At 41.2% G+C, this 22,528-nt stretch overlaps 1 protein-coding gene across 4 annotated transcripts in view; it reads left to right on the top strand.

Annotated features, from left to right (window-relative positions):
* The window catches only part of RAP1GDS1 (Rap1 GTPase-GDP dissociation stimulator 1), a 100,459-nt gene that overhangs the window by 18,898 nt on the left and 59,033 nt on the right, over window positions 1-22,528 (top strand). For 3 of the 4 annotated variants that reach the window (XM_033160488.1, XM_033160485.1, XM_033160489.1), the window contains exon 2: window positions 14,315-14,425. In XM_033160488.1, the coding sequence (XP_033016379.1) occupies window positions 14,315-14,425 (111 nt within the window). The remainder of the gene's footprint in view (window positions 1-14,314; window positions 14,426-22,528) is intronic. The other variant, XM_033160486.1, reaches the window with a different exon arrangement.

Raw genomic sequence — 22,528 nt, 5'->3', positions numbered from 1 at the left:
CTCCGGATTCTCTGTGTTTACCATACTGCTGAGCTGTGTATGGCCCTTCCATAAGTCTTGGGTAAGCCATCCATTGTACAATTTCACATGCTACTAGGGTTTCCTTGGATGGCGGACGGCAGCCTCTAGCCCTCAACCAGACCACCAGACTGAGACTGTTGGTTGGGGTACCTGGACAACTCATAAGAGCAGTTTTCATTATATATAGTGGGAGCTTCTTAACGGAAGTGATTCCCTGTGGATAAGCATAAGGATCAAGCTGTTGGTAGGAATTATTATTATTATTATTATTTGCATAGCATGAGGCAATTGAATTTTCTCCTGATTTGTGTATCTTGTTAGATTGCATATATATTTTTGAGGGGTGTGTGTGGAAATGACTCGTTTGAAAGTGATCTGGATTTGATACTGTAAAAGGCTAAAAGAATCTACTTCCTCTCTTGTTCCTGTCATTTTGCCTTCTTAAAACCTGAGCTTGATTTCTACTTTGAACCTATATTAAAAGAAGAGCCCTGCTAGATCAGGACAAAGCGCCATCTAGAATTATAGAATCATAGAGTTGGAAGGGACCATAAGGGTCATCTAATCCAACCCAGTGTGATGCAGGAATCTTTTGCCCACCATGGGGCTCAAACCCATGACCCTGAGATCAAAATTCGTATACTGACTGAGCCATCCAACACATCTAATCCAGCATCCTGTTCTCACGGTAGCCAGCCAGATGCCTGTGAGAAACAGGACATGAGCACAACAGGGTTTCTTCTACTACTAGCAACTAGTATTCTGATACTAGAGGTACTGTGTAACCATCATGACTAGTAAATATGAGGCTTAATTTTTTTAGAAGTATGTTTCTGTGCATCTGTTCAACACATTCAAGAGATGAACAGCGGATATGATAATTCTGTGTTGAACACTGTATTTAGCACCTGTCTGGTTGGTGATAACTTCAGCGTTCACAGCAGAAATCGCAGAGGGAAGTTGGGCATATATGGAAAGCAGGAAAATCTGTTAGATATGTGAGCAAATACAGGACATGTATTTTTCATTGCTACAGTTGGTAGACATTGGTAGATGTTTCTCATCTTGTTTTGTGACATTGTTTACACTTTCCTTGGTGTAACGCAGGGCGTATTTTCACAAGTGCATGTTAATAGCCATTTGGAAGCCATGCCTGCCAGTTTTCAAATGTGACTGCTTTGAACTGAGAAAGCTACGCCTGTCGGCTATTTTGTGTTGCGATGCCTCTGCTTTTGGTGAGATAAAGTAGCTCATTCAGAGTGCTTCGTGTGGTGCTCACTCAGATGCTTTAGTAGGATGTCACCAAGGATTCACTCAAGAGAGCATCCATCGCAAACTGTGAAGACTTTGAGAACAGACCCAAAGATCCAGTGCAGATGCAACAGCCTAGAACTGTGGCTAAGGGTGGCCCTGGGACTGCATGCTCATTGCTCCCTATCCACAATCACCTCCATTGCTGGAATGAATTTCTCCCCTACCTCCTTAACCACAGCTAAACAGATTAGACTGACACCAACTTAAATCGCAAGTTCAGCCAGTGTTCTCATTAACAGCAGTCCTTAAAATCCTGGTTCAATGGGAACCCTGGTTAGCCTTAGCTGTTGTTGAGATTGGTGCCTCGGTCACAATAAATGGAGTGAAGCAGAGGTTTCGTGGAAGGGGACATGTGGTCTTGTCGCCTGCTCGCTGCTTTTATAACAGAGCAGATGAACTTCTGTGACCAGATAATGCAAATTATAAAACTAATTTGTGCACAGACATTTGTAGGGACCAGATTTTTTGGGGGGGGGGGCGCAGGCTGCAGGAGGAGAAATGCAAAAATAAAATAAAAATTATATGCCTCCATCTTTCACTAATGGATTCCTTCCATTAGCAGATGAACACTATTAGGTACTACCCTATGTTTGCATGTTAGATATATAATGTAAATGCCAAGCATTTGAATTAATGATGTTACTAATGTGACAGCTTCATTATAATGAGGTTTCAGATTTCCCTTTAACTGCGCCACCTGTCATTCATAAACTCAACTATTTGTGATCTACATTGTGGCAAACAAGAAATTTTGATGGGCCTTAAAGTATTTGAGAACTCAGAGTTAGACAGAATTGAAGTCATTCTTGTTGTGTTTTACTTTATATAGTCCATTGTCAACTGCACCAATTAGGATCTCCTTGATAAACTTCAGCAGGGAGGCTATTATTAAATGACATCTCAGAGAGCAATGCTATCACTTGACCGTTCCATAGTCTCCTAAGAGTTCTTGCATATTTATTCTGGAATAGATTGAATGGCATGTTGTTGGTATTGATGTGACCTTCTCAGGCTCCTTTTGATACGGAAGGTCTTTTTTTTGCTAGCATCAAATGATTTGTGTTTCAAGGGGAGAAATCAGAAATGGTCATTTGGCTCAGGAATGGCAAACCAGTGTCCCTTCATATATTGTTGGACTTCAGCTACTACCTTTGGCCATTCTGACTGGGACTGATTTTATTTTACTATTATTTAATTTAAAAGGGTTAGTGCTTCTTGCAGTTAACCAAAAGGTTGGTGGTTTGAGCCCACCCAGGGATGGTTGTGGGCAGGATTTCTGCATTGCAGGGGGTTGGACTGGATGATCCTTGGGGTCCCTTCCAACTCTATGATTCTGTATCCCAGCACAGCACACAAGCAGCCATCCATCCAGACACTGACTAAACTGAGACCTGCCTGGTTTCGACCAGGCGGTAGCCTCCAGACCATATCCAGATTGGAGTTGGAGTCAAACAACATCTGGAGGTCCATCCTTCATTTAGCCCATATAATTCTGTCTTGGGTGGGGCTGTTGTTCCAGTTTTAAAGGCTATAGTTTAATTAATGGCCTTGCTCTTAATCAATCCACTTTTTAAATTGGTTAATTAATTTTATAGCATCTTGGCACAGATGGTATTTTGAAAAAGTGAAGATAACTGTTTGTCTAGAATTAACACCACAGAGGGAGAATTTGTGGAAATATCTTAATCCCAACACTCAAAATCTACCAAGGGTATGTGTGTACACACTTTCCATTGTGTGCACACACACAAATTTAAATTTGCCACTGCTGAGTTTAATTTCACAGGGAATAGCTCTTGCTTAAAATCTGCTGCAAATGCCTTAATAATTAATCAACAGGATTAATACATCAGTGCTTTTATCTCCATATATATGAAGATTCATGTGGTAAAATAAGGTACATGCAAAGTTGGAATGTGTCAAGTGTAGTTCTATTTCTACAGAGAGTTAAATAAGACTGGGTGTAACCAGCACTTGCCTGGACGCATTGGTCTGAGCACCATAGATGACATATATAGGAAAAATAATAATCAGAAATATATAATAATAATTTTTTATTTAAAGCCCGCCCATCTGGCTGGGTTTCCAGATGCTGCAACGTTCCTGATGAACAGCTTTAAAAGTCATTTTGACTCCCGTTCTCTGTATTCCACACATAAAGAATGAAATACTTTTCAGTAGGGGTGAAATTTCAGAAAGAATGAGAGGAAGCGTTTGTGTCTACCCTTGCAGCATTATATATAAATAGTAAAACCCTTTGGTCATCCTTTTTCCTTTGGCCAGTTATTTTTTGGGGGGTGGTAAAATCTGACTTCTAAGCTCAGGTCCAACATTGCATGGTGAGATAGTAGGAATATGGGAGGGCTTTTGTCTTTGTGGCGGGGATGTGGAGGAGATTTCCAAGGGGCCCATTTCCCGCCATACATTGGAAAGCTTTTGCACTTTCCTCAGCTACTGAAATTTTCAGCAGGAGGGTATGAAAAGCTTCTCTGCCAGACTGGGCCTCAGAGGCTATAGAAATTTACTGGCAGAAGGATCAGTATGGCTTATGGAGAAGGATCTATTCTTACTGTCTTCCCTGAGGCCTCATGTGATTGTCATGGAGTATTTACTAAAGGACATTTTTGACATTTATCTCACCATGGGGTGGTTAAAAAAAACCCGCCTGGCGTTAGCCTAACAGTTTTGTGAATCTGCCGTGATAATACCCTTCAGAAGGGCTGAAATCATTGCAGCTGTCCATATTTGTTTGTTTACTACACTTAGGTTTACTACACTCTTAATATGATTTCCTAGGCCATCTGAATACAGAGTGAGACCTGGTTAGCTTCAGTAGTACCACCACTGAAGTACTGTACCATCATTTTCCTCCAAACCATTTCTGGGTGTGATGAGCCATTTACTTTGCCACACACCTGTTGGGTATGTTTAGCCTGGTAGAAGAGAAGACTGAGAGAAGATATGATAGCCATATTCAAATATCTGAAGGGCTGTCATGTGGAAGATGGGAGCAAGCTTATTTTCTACTGCTCCTTAGGGTAGGAACCGAACCAATGGATTCAAATGACAAGAAAGGAGATTCCGACTAAACATTAGGAAGAACTTTCTGACAACAAGAGCTGTTTATCAGTGGGATGAATAATCTCAGAAGGTGGTGGATTATCTTTTACTGGAGGCTTTTGAACAATGGTTGGATGGCCATATGTCAGATTCTTTAGCTGTGATTCCTTTGTTGCAAAGGCTTGGACTAGATAACCCTTGGGTCCCTTCCAGCTCCACAATTATATGATTCTGTGATTCTCTGATTGTGCTCACAAAGTTGAATTACCGTATGTGATGGGAGTTTTTTGCTGATGCTGCAAAGTGCCCCCTGAAAAACCAACACAAAATTTAGATCCTGTTTCCTGAATAAGTATTTAAAATACCACAATTTATGATTTAATCACATGATTAAATCTATACTTTAGTAATCAGATACCAATCAATCTAAGAGGGGTCTCTCATCCCTGCACGTATTTCCAGTTTAGGAATTGATTGGTTAGTCCAGTTTATACCTTTCAGCCTGTTTTGCTCATGCAGGCTGGGTTGATGGGGATTCAAAACATCTGGCAGGCCACAGGTTCCTCATCCCTGTTATAAATGGGGAAATGCACATTTTATAGTTCTGCAGCCCACATAGGTACAGTTTCACTTCTGCAGCTGAACTTCATTGCTTGCTTGCTTTGTTTTCTGCTAAGTAGGTTTTGAAATTGTAACAATAGCTCAGCATCTCAAACATTTATCAGCCAGCTTCTTTTTTAAAATAAATAAATAAATCTCGATTATTGAAGTGTGGTGATTCACCTAGCTGCGCATGTGGACTGGAACGTGTTTTCTGAAAATAATCACTATCACTTGCTTTTGGCATCATACGGGTCTCTTGAAATAAAACTGAAGATGTATCCGGAAGGTTAATGGCCACTTAGAACTGCAGAGATTTAATAGGATATCAGTAAAGTTAAGGGGAAAGAATGAAATAGGGTTAATACTGGGGATTTTAAAGGATCACTTTAATTTCATCATTTGATTGGAGTGAAGCTTTGAGCCACTCTTGTTTGAAAGTTTAATAGAAGCTTTATCCCCAGGAAAGCCTTGGGTTGATCCTATCAGTTGGGCATTTTCATATAGATGCAATATGCTCCTGCAATGGAAAACACCAGGGTGAACAAAAACCCTGTTGGGGATGAGAGAGACCAGTTCCTGAAACTGCAGGCAGTGTAGACAGTGCATAACTAGTGTAAACTGGCCAATGGTCTAACTTAACAACATCGGAATCTGCCTTAAACTGAGCTAGACCAATGGTCCACCCACCTCAGTGGCGGCAGAGATTTAGTCAGGGATCTCTCACAGCTTTACCTGGAGAAGACTGCTATTGAACCTGGACCTTCTGTAGGCCATGTAGGCTAGACAGATGCTCTGCCACTGAGCAACAACCATTGCCAAAAAAAAAAATTAGGTGCAAAGTGAGTGGAGCTTACACTTGAAGGCCATTTTAAGTTGCTCCATGTAGTAGACAAGTCCTTGGTCTGACAGATAGGTGGGCAACCCTGTCAATCACTTGCCTGTCAGACGATTGGTAAGTGGGTTGGTTCTACCCACCTATCAAATTCCCTTATGCAGCAGTTCCCAAACACTTAACAGACACAGGTGGGTAGCCGTGTTGGTCTGCCATAGTCAAAACAAAATCAAAAATTCTTTCCAGTAGCACCTTAGAGACCAACTGAGTTTGTTCCTGGTATGAGCTTTCGTGTTCTTGTATCTGAAGAAGTGTGCATGCACACGAAAGCTCATACCAGGAACAAACTCAGTTGGTCTCTAAGGTGCTACTGGAAAGAATTTTTGATTTTGTTTTGACTTAACAGACAGTTGGCGCTTGGCGACCTTTGCACATAGACCTGGCAGAGTGATGAGCATAAAGCTGGCATGACTCCTTTCCGCAGGGAACTTGGTCATGCAGCCGATCCAGCCACTTCTTCACCAGCCCCACATCTAATGTCACATCAGGTGTGGGGCAGGTGGCCATGTTTGGAGGGAAATGGCCTCGTGAACCAAATTGGGAACCTGTGCATAGCCAAATTTGTCCCATGTGCCACTGCTTTGAGAAAGAATTTAATCATCTGTCTGCCCAGTTGGTAGCTGCTCTGGATCTTTAATAGGCTAATAAGAGGGAACCACATCTGAAGGGCCACAGGTTCCCCATCCTTAGTGTAATTGATGGTGTGCATAAGTGACAAAAGCTATAACATTGAGGAGTAGCCTGTAAGTTCCCCTGTGTCATTAGAGTTTCAGATTCAATGATAGATTGCAGAAATAAGTAAGTGTTTGTGTATGTATGTGTGGTGGCCCACTTTGTGATGTTAAATGAGTATATACTATTTTTTTTTTTTTTAGTGGAAGCAGTTCCACCCATATTCATTTATATTCTTTACTAGTCTCAGCAGAAGGAAGCTAACTACCCAAAATCCAGCTTACTTTGGTGCCTGGCTAGCTCAAATGTGAAATAATGTTTTGCTTTGTTTTTTGTGAAGTATGAGACATTGTTGAAGTTGCACCCTGGTTTTGCATTTTCCCATAATGGAGGGGAAGGGGTTGCGATAACAGCCCTTGTCTACAGCTATCTTTTTCTTTGCTAAGACGATTCCTTAAAAGCTAAGATGATTCCTTAGCTGGCAACTTCGCAGTTCTTATGTGATGAAATGAATCACAGCACTGTACCTTAAAACATGTTTCTTCTGCAGAATATGATAATTAGCTAGGCTGTCCCCTGAGGAAAGAGCGAAGCCAGAGAGAATTTACATGTTGCTGGTTTCACTAATTCTGGCATGTTTCCACCAGCATGTCCACGTTTGTGGATGCCTGAAAATGGATCTCTTTTTGCTGTGCCTGTATTTGCATAATTCCTTCGGTGAAGAGTCTGGCATAGAGATACAGATTATTTGCTATAGTTCTATAGCTTACTATTCTAGTAATGAAAGGTCTATCCATTGGGATACATCAGAATAGGTTTTTTTTCTTTTTTCAAATGACAATAAGCAGTGCATTGCTCATGCCCACGCTATTGAATGAAACTAATTCTGTACCTAAGATCTGTAGACTGCATCCCTCCTTCTTTGCTTACCATGACTGATTGATTACTACCTGCTGAAGAGTCTTTTGTTGCGAGCAATTTATTCTGATGTAGATTTAGCTATGATTACAAAGGATTTTAGATTGTCTTTACCCTTTGCGGACGCCTTTTGTTGTTCTTAATGCCAGTTTAAAAAGCATTCCCCAAACCCCAATTAGCAATCTGCCCATGCCCCCTGTTTCTCCAGAGCTTTGCTGTTGTTGCTCGATTTAAGATGTATATATCTTGCAAAGCAAATAAACATGGCTGTGCCAATTTTATTTACTTAAATAAATGAAAATCCCCAAGACTCTGAATAATGAAAGCTTGACTAGGTGGTAATGTTTGATTGAAAACAAACATAATAAAATATCCAGTTAAAACCCAGTAGATGAAATAGAGGAATAATAATAATAATGGCTAATCTCTGACTCAGAAATGGGGATTAGCCCAATAAATATTGCCTTGGACATTTTTTGGTAGAGCTACCAACCACTTTGTTTGTAACTTTTCTAAGCTCATTTGCAATGTTGCTGATGTTTGCTGTTCTCCAATGAGCAAGCTATAAGACATTAGGCAAAGTAAAATTCTTCATTCTCTTTTTGTTTTTCAGAAAAGCTGCACAGACCCTTCAGCTTTTATTGCCATATCTTGTATTTCTTTTATTGAGAGAACAACATATTCTAAGAGGCATAAATTATCTATAATCCTTTTGATGACTATTTCTGCTTCTGATTTCAAGCTTGTTATATTAGTGAAGTAATAGCCCTGTTTGGACATAATCCAAAAGTGTGTTTATTTGAAGGGCTTGTGACCCCTTGTCCTTGGCCACAAGAAGATCAGAATGTTTTGCTTCAGTTTTTAACTAACCACAGTTTAGCATTGCATATGTCTTAAGCTCAACAAACTGTGGATAGTCTTAAATTATGGCATACTGGATTCAGCCATGTGTGGTTTATGAAGCTGGCATGTTTCAGTAAACCATAGTTAAAACTAACCACAGTTTAGGGTTTGGATGTAACACCAAGCTTTGGGTAACTGAGAGCAGAAGCAGAGGTTTCTGATCATCTTGTGGCCATGCCAGAAGCAAAGATTGGATGAGGGAGTGCATGAGCCAGACACTTGTTCACAAGGCTGTTAATGTGTCTGAACAAGGCCATTAAAGTGTGATCAGTGCTGCATGTTGATACTATCAGCGAATTCCTTGGCTGGGATATAGAACATCCTTTGCATGCGTGGACAGCACTGCTGCTGGCATAGGGTTGCTGTCCCACAATTTCTTCTGATTCTGTCTTCCAAGTCTAGCCCTCTACTGCATTATACCTTATATTATTCTTGTTTTATGATCCTGAAGTGTGTAAGACATCAGGACTAGGAAGTAAAACAACAACTCTGCTGTACAAGCAAAGTTCTGATTGCAAATCTTTAGATCCATTCCTTTATATTGTTGTTTTGTGACCTATAATTATTATTTATAAATTGCAACAGAATGCATTTCATTTCCATGGATAAGAATTTGTGTGTTTTTTCCATTGTTTTGATTACACCCTCCTTGTTACCGCCCTACTCTTGACATGTTCTTGCTACCTAACACTTTCGTCCTCTAAACCACTTTTTATCTCATGAAGCAGAGGGGAGATCATTATTAAAATAAAACACGATCATTAACTGTAGTTTTATTATTAACCCTGATGTTCATCTGTGGAGTTGCATGTACTAATGAGGCTATGCCTTCTCAGCTGCCTCGTTTAAATTCTGATTCAGCCATGAAATTCACTGGGTGTTCTTTTGCGTGTCACTGTCTGTTAGCCTAACCCACCTCATGGATAGTTTTTCATGAAGATAAATTAGACAGGAAATACTGTAACTTTACAAGACTGTTTATTGGGATAGCATGTATGAAGTATATATAAAATAACTCCCCATTTTACTCTGCTCAGAAAATTAATGGACAGAGAGCATCCTTATCTAGAATGGACACTCAACTTCTCTCAATATTATTTTCCTGGGGAAATGGTTTTTGTAGTTGGAAACACCAGTATATTTCTGACAGTGCCACAAAGTTTTCAAGCCCTGCAGCTTTCTTAAGCGAGAATTCATTGCAGCCAAATTGGCAGATAAGCCAAGTCAGATACATTGCCTCTGAATTCAGGAAGCAGACAGGAACATTATCTTGACACCTCTAGGAACATAAAAAAATTTCTCTGCAGTAGAGGCATGATAAGAAGGCATGCCTTCTTGTAGCAGTTCTGGAGTAGTCAAGATTGGTCACTTACTACTTGGATTGACAGATTTATATTTATTTACTATTATAGGTAAATATACTATTATATGTTCCCTGTGTATTCCAATTTTCAGCTAATTGTCTTCCAAAGCTGCTCACATAAATATAAAAGGAGAAATATATCCAGTAATATTGGATATTTCTGGACTGATCTTTTAGTTAAGTCAAATAGAAAGCTGGCCTTCCTATTCTAATGCTGTATTGTGTTCATCAGAGTGGAAAATCTTTTCTGACCAGCAGGTCAGATCCTTATCTCCTATTGGGCCAAATGTGACAGTTTTTGGAAGTTTAAAGAGCAGCAAAAGCGCGTTTGCAAAAGGGCTTTGAAATCGGGAGGTAGAGGAGGTTTGATCGGTTGCTTCCACCCAGTAGTCCTAATCCATGGGTAGGCAAACTAAGGCCTGGGGACCGGATCCTGCCCAATCGCCTTCTAAATCCGGCCACGGATGTTCCAGGAATCAGCATGATTTTACATGAGTAGAATGTGTCATTATATTTAAAATACATCTCTGGGTTATTTGTGGGGCATAGGAATTCGTTCATCCCCCCCCCAAATATAGTCTGCCCCCCCCAAGGTCTGAGGGACAGTGGACCAGCCCCCTGCTGAAAAAGTTTGCTGACATCTGTCCTAATCTAAACTGCTCCACATGGCTGCAATTTGCATTGCCAAAAAACCCAAAACAGTTGTTTTTTGAAAATGCAAATTGCAGGTGGCCCAGTCTGGATCAGAACTTCAGAGAATTAGATGACATCAGAGGTCCACCTTTCAACTCATATTCTAGGTAGGTTGCAGAGAGGCACTTCAAAGGATTAGAAGATGTATAGTAGTTCTGGGGTGGGGAACAGATGGATTTTCATAAGTCTTGATAAGTAATCGATTTCCCCTAGGACTAAACCACAGAGCCTAGGACTTGTTGATCAGAAGGTCGGCAGTTCGAATCTCCGCGACGGAGTGAGCTCCCGTTGCTCGGTCCCAGTTCCTGCCCACCTAGCAGTTCGAAAGCAGGTCAAAGTGCAAGTAGATAAATAGGTACCGCTCTGGCGGGAAGGTAAATGGTGTTTCCCTGGGCTGCTCTGGTTCGCCAGAAGCGGCTTAGTCATGCTGGCCACATGACCTGGAAGCTCCCTTGGCCAATAAAGTGAGATGAGCACCACAACCCCAGAGTTGTCCGTCCCTTTACCTTTACCTTTACCCTAGCCAACACCTATCCCATCACCTCTTCCAAATTGATGCTTTCATACTTCCACTTCCAGAGGAAATGGCCAGTGGATTTTTTTTTTTTTTTTGCTTCCTCAGACACCCCTAATGGTCTGTTATATCACTCCTTCGTGGTGCTTAAAACGAGTGAAAATGCTTTTCATAACTAACACTTTGGGGAGCTGGAGGAGATACATTGCTGCATTAAGATGTGCTTGGAATCTTCCTTCAGTACCTTTAGAGAACTGGAATAATATTTGAATAATTACAAGGATGCTCTTCATGGCATATGCTCTTTCTCAAAATGCAACCCAGATCCTTTCTGCATGGTCTTTCTTCCAGCCTCTTTCATTGATGTGCTTTGTTTTGATATTGGCAGTTTTATCTTTCTGTTAGGTAGAAATCTACCTGCTTGTCTTCTTGTTGGAGCAATTCATTTCTGCAACATCAAAATTAATTTTTAAAGTATTATACGGGGGACCCATATTTGATATCAAAGCAAAGGATTTTGGGGTGTTATTGTTTGATTGTGATGTATCTGAGACCAAGTTGTGGAAACAAGGCAAAGTTTGATATGTATCCTTGATGGTTTTAGCTAGTAAAATGTCTGCAATTCAGTTGCATTTTTATTGAGATGCTTAAGTTGTTGTTGTTGATCTGATATTGTTACATGCTCCTTATTTCCCCAAGCAGCGGCGAGTCCAGAATGCAACAGTGTGTAATTTCCTCTAAAAGCGAATTTATGGCTTCTAAAGCTGGTATCCCAATTTCTAATCCTGCATCAGATTCTGAAAGAGCAATTGCTGCAGCAAAAGCTGCACCCAGTTTTAGCTAACTCCAGCTGTAAACATCTGCTTCCTCTGCCAGTCTCTGCCTCATCCTAAATTCAGACTGCTCCATACTTTTTTTTTTTCTTGAGATGGACACACACACACACCTATAAATCACTGGTTCCAGACTCTACCAGCAGGTAAATTACCAATTCAGGAAAACATTTCTAGTCACTTTGAGGAAATACATCAGCTAATCACCCCTGTCTTTTAGCAAGCACTCAGCAGAACAGAGGATGGTTGCTTACCAGCCACAAGGAGAAGTGGAAGAAAGCTTTGGGGGAAGAGTTTAATACTGAGGGGTGGCGGTGCAGTGCAACCGAAGAAGCCATGAGCTTCTGACTTGTTTGATCTAGTGCGTCACTTTGAACTGGACTCCAATTACGAATCTCTCAAAAGATATAAGACACCAAAGGAAATGAGACTGTCCAATTATCTACAGCAAGGAAGAAGTGGAATTGAAGCAACCATATTTTAGATTGCCTCATGTGGATGCCCCATTGCTTAGCAATCCTGTAGCTGTGGAGTTCTTCGTCTTCTTCATTGAATAAAATTAAAATAAAAGGTGTACTATATAATTATTGAAGCTAACAATTACAATTCCATATATACTTACCTAATGTGTGTAGGCATTATTATTATCCAAATACATACATATTTTAACCTACTGGCTGTGGAATTCTAAGGTACAAATGTCCCCTTAATCAAGGTTTAAGAACTGATTGTTTTTCTTGATTGCTTTATTGTGATGCTGATTTTGAAATGGTTTAAAATATTTTTTGAGCTGAGTTACAATGACAGGTGTCCTCTGCTGTCTTATTTACTATTTTTCTGGTTGTTTTCTTATAGATAATTTTCTATGTATTTTATGCACTGTAAACTATCTTGGGATGGTTTTTACCCTGAATACTGCATAAAATACTTTAAATATAAACAAATAAATGCTTTATACTTTTGTTGTTCACATGCCTTGGAATTTGCAAGAGATAGACATACCACAAAGTTGTCATATGGCAGGATTTGGATTTAGATAATAATTGTGTTACTTAGCAGATATAGGAAGTATTTATCAATGTTTGAGGGGAGATGTCTCTGCTTTGCTGACTTAGCACTGTGGTGTGCATTTCATTTCCCTTCAGTTTCAATAGGACTTTCTTCCAAATAAGGACAGTTAGGATTACAGTCTTAGTGGGCATGGAATCTGAATTATTCCTGGTGTCTTTTTAAAAGGCTAAGCCATTCACATGTAAGGTTAGTCATCATCTGGCAAAGAGAAGGAAAAACAACAACTAAGCTGCAGCTGTTAGCACTTACTATGCCTCTTGAATAAACAGAATATTTAAGGTGCTAGTGCCAGGCATGCTTTATGGGAACATAAATGTGCATCCACAGAAAACCTATTTTAAAACATGATCAGGGGGCAGAGTATTTGTTTCATCATTGGAAGTTCTTGGCCTCTTTTTCATTCCTGAAAGCTTCCTCATTCTCTCACAAAATGGAAAGAGTAAAGTAGCTCACTTGCTTCTGTATTCAGCAACTATACAGTTGCGTTTGGCAATTGATTCTGTAAATAATTGGTTATGTTATAGGGTTATGGTTAACCTCAATATAACTACCCTTGTACAGGGTCAAGGTATGAGATGACTTCTATGACGGTGAAGATTTATTTTTTTAAAATCACTACAAATAATATTTTCAGGTTCCAGCTTTAGTCCTGTATAATCAATTATTGTGTGAGAGAGCACAATATAAGCTAACTTTTTCTTTGGATGAAAGTCATGATATCAATGTAATAAATAAATCAAAAAATTCTAGAATCCATGTCATATCAGAATATAATAACTGTAGTGTGCAAACTTTTGAGTTCTTCACCAGGCTAGAAATAAAACAAAGGGGGGGGGAGGAGAAAATAGGCTGATGGTGAAACCATGGAGCCTGCATCTGGTCATAGTCCTTAAGTTGTAGTGTGGGAGAAGGTAGCACATTAAAATGAGACGTTGGGTGCTAGGCAGGTTTTTGGTTGCACCAAAGGCTGCTGGGAAGAAGGAACAGTGACTGAGTGCAGACTTCATGGTTCCACTGTCAGTTATCTCCAGTGCTAGAAACTAGCTAGGCGCCAAATGGCTCTTCAAACCAGGGTTGGAGTCGCTGCTCCTGATCTAGCCTGATGAAGAGTTCTGAAGAACCCAAAATGCCCAAGTGTTTTGTGACATTTTTGTTGGCCTAATACTGTATTGCCCTAATACTGAGTAAATTAGAATGCCTTTTGCTTGTTGTGTGCGTTGGTCCTAGTGGTGGAAGTGAGTGTGTGGCCTGTAGCCAACTGGCTGCTGTGGGTCTGTTGTTGCCCCCCCACCCCCGCTAAAGAGAGTCCTTGCCCTGTTGGCATCAGGGAATGGGAGAGATAAAATAGTCAATGTCTTTTGGCATCACCTTATCTATGTTGATTTGCGCTTTAAGCCCATAAGCTACAATTGACAGACCAGGACACTGATTTTGCTTTCTCCTTCATGTTATCCAAGCAGATAATCTAAGCGATGCCTTGAAGAAGCTGAAGATAACAGCTGCTGACAGCACAGCTGATAGCTTGGAGGGGTGCTTGGACTGTCTGCTTCAAGCTCTGGCTCAAAACAGTAAGTTTTATTGTTCCCTCCAATTTCATACCATATGATTCAATCAATAAATGATTATGGAGGTAATAAGTGTATCAAATGGAATAAATCTGTAAGTAGAAGTGGCGCAATAGCTGTTTACGTTGGACAGAAATAGCTGAGGGTGAGGGAGACTTTAGAAACAAGAAAACTAAAACCCGGATATTAACAACAGCCTGAGTATGGGCCTGCAGATAAACCTGCACCCCAAGTCTCTGCTGAGAAAAGTCTGTTCCCCCCTTCTTTTTAAGATCTGTGCTTTATTATTAAGTTGAAAAGCTATCAGAATAATTTTGTGACACCAATCCCTAGAATTCTGTATGAGAAAATGCAATTGTGGAGTCACAGATAGTAACAAATAATGCTGGCTGCATTATTATTATTATTATTATTATTATTATTATTATTATTATTATTATTGTTATTGTTATTGTTATTGTTGTTATTATATTAATATACTGCGGGAAGCAGTGGAGGATAGGGGTGCCTGGCGTGCTCTGGTCTATGGGGTCATGAAGAGTCGGACATGACTGAACGACTGAACAACAACAACTATTATTATCATCATCATCATCATCATCTTTGTGGAACAGAAAAGAATAGAAATACATGGAAAATAAACAGAAGACAACTCACCAGAGCAGTAATTGAACACTACTGGCCTAAACTAGTGTGATGTTTGAGGCTGAACATCATCTATATGCATCTCAAAAGTAGGGGGATTTAGGAGACATCATAATGTTTCTGTCCCTGGAGTGTATTGTCTCCTCCCCAAACAATTTGGGGGTGATCCCTCCTGTGGGCCAGGCAGGAGAAAAAGGTGGTGATAATAATGATGCTTCAGAAATGCCCACCCCAACAAAAACCCAACAACTTGGGAACAAAGAAAAGCTGATAATAATGACGATGAGGCCTTTGCAGTGGGTCTCTCTCCCCCAAGAATTTTGGAACAATCAGGAAAAGAGTGATAATGATGATGGTGATAATAATGGAGGTGCCTCTGCACTGGGCTTCCCCATTCCAACCACTTTGGAGTAGTCCCTGCTGTAGGGCATTCAGCAGCAACAGAAGCCATATCCTTCTCACCACACCCACATACTCAGCTGAGGACCATCTCCAGCAGCTGCCTACTGTAGGCAGCAAAACACATACAGACGCAACAGGGGGATTCCTGCATTTCTTCGCCCACCCCCACATTTTCAAAATGTTCCTCGAGCAGCTGTGTGTTAGCTCTTCTGTGCAACTGTCCTGGCTCCCATCCAGCTTGAAGCAGCAGCCCGAGTTCAAGGAGTCCAGGATCAAGGGAAGGAGTTCGGAACTGCAAGGAAGCAGCAGAGTTGTCCTCACAAGGCGGTATGCCCATCTGCTACTCTTCTGAAGATGTGGCAAGGCGCGCTCACTTGTGAGGCTCTCGTGCCTTGCAAGACTGCCAAGAGAGCAGACACTTACTGAGTCAGCAAAGATGCATCTGTTCCCATGAGTCTGTGGCCAGGTCCTGAGTGACCAGACTGTGAGTTCCTCATCTGCCTCTGGCTCCTCCGCCCCTAGCAGTTGACTGATGCCCTCTCTGTGTTCTGTTGCTATGTTCCTTTCTCTAGAAGGGAAGAGAGCCTGGCTTCCCCTACTGGGGCAACCAGATCTGGGGGAAGTAAAAGTATGCCCACCTTTTTTAGCCCCAGTTCTCCAGTTTCAGCCTCCCCCATCTCACATTATTGTTGTTGTTGTTGTTGCTTCTGCCACCATTTTATTTTATTTTTATTAATTGCTTGCTGCCTTACAAGATTTTAAAGCAGTGGTTGTCAGACTTTTTCTCTGGGCCACACTTTCAGAATAAAATTTGCTCACGCCACACTGAATTTTTTTATTGATAAGAAACATGTTGGAAAGCAAAAAGAAACAACTCATAGCAGTGCTTGAATTGTAACATAGAACACAACTACTTTATAATATGATCATGGGACACCCAGAAAGTATAAAACAATCCAGCTACATAAAAAAATGAATCATTCCCAAAATATAATCATAAACAAGTCTTCTCCAGCACTCAGTTTGATCGCATCTAGGATTGTCCTCAGTATCACTTGATGTGCTTGCTCTCATTTTGAGAAGATAACTATCCATATTCTGCAAATTAAAGAAATTATTTTGATAAGATATGATACCGTACTACACTGAAATATTTAAAGGGAACTGAACCAGACCTATCTTTGTAAAAACTCTGTTCCTTGTCAATGTTACGTCATAGAGTTGGCACCTGGAATTGGATACTAACTGCTGGTGTATCTGCACTTAATTCAAGGTGCTGGTTTTCAGACCTGAGGTAATAGGCTGCTCACCCTAATAACGATAGATTCCAGATTAGAAGATTATTCCAACCTTTGGCCTTTGTGTGACTTTCATAACTCACCAGTGCTCCAGCAGACACAAAAATTATTTTAATGAAATCCTCTGACTAGCCTAAAAAGAAAATGTCTGGCATTTCCAGTAGTTTAACAATCTTGTTAGGTCTCAAAAGTTCCCTTACATGTTGTTAATCCCCCTTCCTGAGCAAGGAAAGGAAAAGAAGGTCTGGTTTGATGGATTCTCATCTGCCCTTTTCCTAGTTGGTCTCCCTTGTGGCTCATTACCTTCTATATTCTGTAGTGCTATCTGTACCATACAAAAGGCTTATAACGAGGGCGTTTCACACACATCTAGCCTCCAGGAATTTTCCAAGTAACAACAGATGGGTGTTCTCTTTCCAATGGTGGAATTGCTGCATTACTTTGTGCTTCCTGCAGTAGGGCTGACTATGACAGCTGTGGGCAGGCATCTGTCTCTCACTCTCAAACGCACATGCTCAACTTCAAATGAACTAGGATGTGTATGTGTGTGTGTGTCTTAACAGGGTGAGAGAGAGAGAGCTTGCATTGGCAGAGTCTGCAAAATATGACATGCCGGGTGCGGGGAATTAACAGATTTAGTTGGAATGGGTGCTAGATCTTTCTAAGTATTCAAAAAGGCTCTGCTCGGTTTTATTATTGTATTTACTACATTTAATACCCTATGTTTTTGGTCCTGAAGGTTTAAAATAGCAATAGTAAAGAAAAACACACTGTAAAGTAAAATTCAGAAATAAAAATGGTTCTAAACTGTGGTTTTAAAATACAGCAGCGGGGGGGGGGGGAACCAGCAACTTACCGGTATCCTTAAACATCTGCACCAGAATCCGTTTTTAAACAATTAAGACTTCACCACTCACCAGAAAACAAGTGATGATTGAGGTTGTTGTTTTTTTGCCTCAGTGTACATTGTTTTACATTTGCTTACAGTGAATCCCATTTGCCATTTTACTACCCATTTTGTTTTAACCATTTTGAACAATTTGGTGTCAGCAGCAAACTTGGCTACCCCATTGTTTATCAATAACATCGACGAACAGCTTAAAAAGCAAAGGTCCCAATGCTGATCCATGGGGAACTCGACTCTGGTTGGTAGAACTTGAGACTCTTGTTAATCTCAGGGTTGTGAGTTTGAGCCCCATGTTGGGTGAAAGATTCCTGCATTGCAAGAGTTCAGATTAGATGATCCTCATGGTTCCTTCCAGCTCTACTATTCTGTCATTCCTTACATTGGAAGAACTGCCCATTATTCCTATTCTTTGCTTCCTGTCTCTTAACCAGTTACTGACCCATAAAATAACCTCTCCTTTTATTCCATGACTTCTAAGTGCCAGCTATCTTAAGTACCTCACAGTGCTGGCCAGGTTCCTAGAAGGTGGGATCATATTTACTTTTTACTGAGGAATGAAATGGAATGGAATTCTGTCAGTGCTCGTTTCCTTGCATTTCTGTAGGGGGGGCGGAACCTGTGAAATTTGCTTTTTGTCTTTTAAATGCAAGCTGAGAATCTTGCATTGGGACGCGGGTGGCGCTGTGGTGTAAACCACTGAGCCTTGGGCTTGCCAATCAGAAGGTCGGCGGTTCGAATCCCCGCAATGGAGTGAGCTCCCATTGTTCGGTCCCAGCTCCTGCCAACCTAGCAGTTTGAAAGCACATCAAAGTGCAAGTAGATAAATAGGTACTGCTCCGGCGGGAAGGTAAACGGCTTTTCCGTGCGCTGCTCTGGTTTTGCCAAAAGCGGCTTAGTCATGCTGGCCACATGACCCGGAAAAACTGTGCGGACAAACGTCGGCTCCCTCGGCCAGTAAAGTGAGATGAGCATTGCAACCCCAAAGTCATTCGCGACTGGACTCAACTGTCACGGGTCCTTTACCTTTTATGAGAATCTGGGGAAAGGACTTTGAATAATGTTTGACAAAGTCATACCTCCTGCTCCCCCCACCACTCTATTATTGCAGCCTGTCGATATCAAGGAAATAATCGCTGTGCCATAAGCAGTTGAGTGTGTGGTGTTCTCTCCTCTCTCCCCACCCCCATTAGTTTCCTCTTTCCCCACCATTATTGGCTCTGAAACAGGAGATGTGTGTGAACTTAAGATGTAAAAACCCACAGTACAGGGTCAGGTGTACTTATATCGATCAGTTAGGAATCCAAGCAGCCTCTGAGAGAAAGCAAACGAAGCATTGGCATAGAACTCTCTGGAAGAAGAGATATACAGAGATTTTATGTGCTTGTGAAAACCTTCCTAAGTGCCATCTTGTGATCTTGCATTTGTAATGCAGATTACAGTTTAGTTTTGAAGAATGAGTACCCTTTGTGTTTAAACTTGTAAGGTTATGTGTGTCCTTTTTAACAAAGAAAGAAGATGAGTAAAAATGTGTGACATTGACAGTAGGTGTGTGTTTCATCTTTTTGTCCTTTAGACCATTTCCCCCGCATCCCCAGTTTAGCTATGCAATATCTTCTGTTCAACATTTCTAGGCGTGTTACAAGTAGTCTTGCAATCATGTTTTCCACCAAGCATTGTTATGTTGTGTTGTGTTATCTAAAATTAGTTTGTATCTATCATCATCATCATCTGTTGGTTGCTATTGCGTTTTAATGTTGTATTTATGTATATATTGTATATGATGTATATTCTTTTTAGGTGGTTGATATTACTATGATGGTTGCAACAACAGCAAAAATAAACAAAACGAAATGAAAGAATATTACACTGCATCCCAATCTCTGAGCTTTGAGTGACACCAAGTTCTTCTCCAGGGTTCAGCTTCCTTAGAATGAAGGAAGACTATGGTGTCTTTAGGATATATGGTTATATTTACACATATATACAACCTGAGCATAGGATGGGACGGCTCACAGCATTAACACCCCAAAGCTCTTACTCCTTCATTCATCACAGCTTTAGAATCCAGCACAGAGCAGTTTCTGACTCCAGTTTCCTGCTCTCACACACTACTCTGGCTATTGTTCTCATAAGTAGCAGGTACATGAGGCCGTGGGTCAGGGAAAGGCAGATAGTAGGACCTGCACCTATTGCAAGGGAAGAGGCTTCCAGCACGATCCATTATTGTTGTCCCCTGGGTCATGGCTTTCAGGCACCTTACTTAACATCTGTCGTGGTCACTTTACTACATTTGTCTTTTACTACAGCAGAGGGAAGAAGATGCCTTTCATAAAATCCATCCTGTGTACAAGTGCTCCTTCACTTCGTATTGTTACCTGGGAAGTGAAGTTGGGTCTCTTTACATAGTGGGCATCCAATAAAAAGCCATGGAAGAGCAATTTAAACCTTTGCCAGTGTGGTGTGGCAGACTTGTAATCTGGGGAACCGGGTTCGTGTCTCCGCTCCTCCACATGCAGCTGCTGGGTGACCTTGGGCTAGTCACACTTCTTTGAAGTCTCTCAGCCCCACTCACCTCACAGAGTGTTTGTTGTGGGAGAGGAAGGGAAAGGAGAATGTTAGCCGCTTTGAGACTCCTTCGGGTAGTGAAAAGCGGGATATCAAATCCAAACTCTTCTTCTTCTTTGTTCTCTGTGCTTGTTCTTATTTCACTTTTGGTCAAGTTATGGTGAAGGCCTTGAGTTTAAGATCCTGAAAGTTTCCTGTAATGTCAGAATGGGTTGTGGCAGGGTAAGTGTTCAGATTAATTTATTTTTATTTTTAGATTGAGTTTTGAGTTAGAAAGAAAAGCAGGGAAAGCACATACAGTCCTTTGATGGAAAAGTGCCTTTGTGAATTCTTCAACCTGAAGTTCCAGGTTCAAATGTGCCCATGTTCTCAACATTTGATATGGGGTGTTCCTCTTCCTTCCGCCCTGCCCACACAGACACTTCTGAAGTCTGCCGTTTTACATAGTATTAAGGAGTTTATGTTGCAGTAATGAAATGAAATGAAATGCAGTATTAATTTCTCCATAAAATGAGTCTTTCATCCAGCTCCTGAGGGATATTTATTGCACCCCAAGACTTGGTGTTCCGTATAAAACTTTGACAGTACCTGTTGGAAAGGGGTGGTACATTGGTGTAAGAACTAATGCTACTCCTCTTAATTGACACCCACTAAATAGGTATGGCTGCCTACCTGAAATGCCACGACACTGGATGGCATTATTAGTATTTTGTCCTCAATTATCTTTAATACAATTTCAGTGATGATTATGCGTGTGGTTAAATATTGCTGCTAGAATACAGTGTGTTAAAGAAAATGAGCATAGTCTGAAGCAAGGTCAGTATGTTTTGTGAGTTCCCCTCTTCTAAGTTAGATAATACTCCCTACTTTTAGTGAGCAATGCTATGCACCCACATTTGAGGCCCCCTATGATGCCCCTATGACTTACTGGATTATAGCTGAGGTTTAACAGAACCTTCTTATAGGCAGTAGTGTACAAATGGAAACAGTAAATAGGAAATAGAATAGCTGGCTCTTTCAAGCTACTTACATTTTCTGATGCAATCTTACACAGATGCTGGGGGAATTCAAAGGGCAAAAGGTGGATGGGTCAGATACCTTATCACGTTGTCTTCATCATTGCATACTTCTCTCATTTTTATGCTAGGTCATAGGTCTCCTTTTTCTGCACAGCCCCCCCCCCCATTGCTAAAAGAGCAAGATGAATGTGTTACATCGTGTTGCATGCGGCTGATCATAACTTTGTTATACATTTGTCCTCTTCTCCTTTGATAAGTGCATGTGGGAGGGACGTGATGAAGCCAAGATAATTTTCTGCAGCGTTTGCTATAGATTTGGAACACCTTTGCAATTATGGTACATACTTTCTTTCCCCTCTAAAAGGATAAATCACACAAGTTGCTGGGTTAATAAAATTGGGCAGGGGAGGGAGAGAACTTGGGTATGAATGACTCAGTTTTAAGGTGGATAGTGTATCCTCTGGCTACATCAATGCTAGCGTTTTTACAATAGGCATAGCACAGCCATAGCAGTGGTATAAAATACACTTAGCACTGGTTTATAAAGTTAAAGGCAAAGGGACCCCTGACCATTAGGTCCAGCCGTGTCCGAATCTGGGGTTGCGGCGCTCATCTCGCGTTACTGGCTGAGGGAGCCGGCATACAGCTTCCGGGTCATGTGGCCAGCATGACAAAGCCACTTCTGGTGAACCAGAGCAGTGCACGGAAACACCGTTTACCTTCCCGCCGGAGCAGTGCCTATTTATCTACTTGCACTTTGATGTGCTTTCGAACTGCTAGGTTGGCAGGAGCTGGGACTGAGCAACGGGAGCTCACCCTGTTGTGGGGATTCAAATCGCCGACCTTCTGATCAGCAAGCCCTAGGCTCTGTAGTTTAACCCACAGCGCCACCCAGCATGTCACAATGCTGCTGCTGTTTACAAAGCATTTGTTGAGGATGGAACTGGAATAAAAGCAGTTCCCTCACACAGTGTATAGGGGTGACTAACCTGTGACTGCCCCCCCTCCCCGACTAATCTATGACCATCATCATCCCTGACCATTGGCCAATCTGGCTGCAGCTGATGAAAGTTAGGGTCCAGGAAGATCTGGAGGACACCAGGTTAGGCACCCTTGGTATACAGCCTTGTATCTAACTATTCACTAGAATTCCATGCAAGTGAGTGAGCAGGCAGGTAGAGAAAGGCCAAATTGCCCTGCCCCCCCATATCTTAGTCTACTGTGTTCCGTGCTGACTGCAAGTGAAAGGAAGCATCTTTTCTGTGGCCAC

This window comes from Lacerta agilis, chromosome 9, assembly GCF_009819535.1.
Source record: "Lacerta agilis isolate rLacAgi1 chromosome 9, rLacAgi1.pri, whole genome shotgun sequence".
Lineage (NCBI taxonomy): Eukaryota > Metazoa > Chordata > Lepidosauria > Squamata > Lacertidae > Lacerta > Lacerta agilis.
Note: the sequence above shows the minus strand (reverse complement) of the source record. Positions and strands in the feature narration are given on the sequence as shown.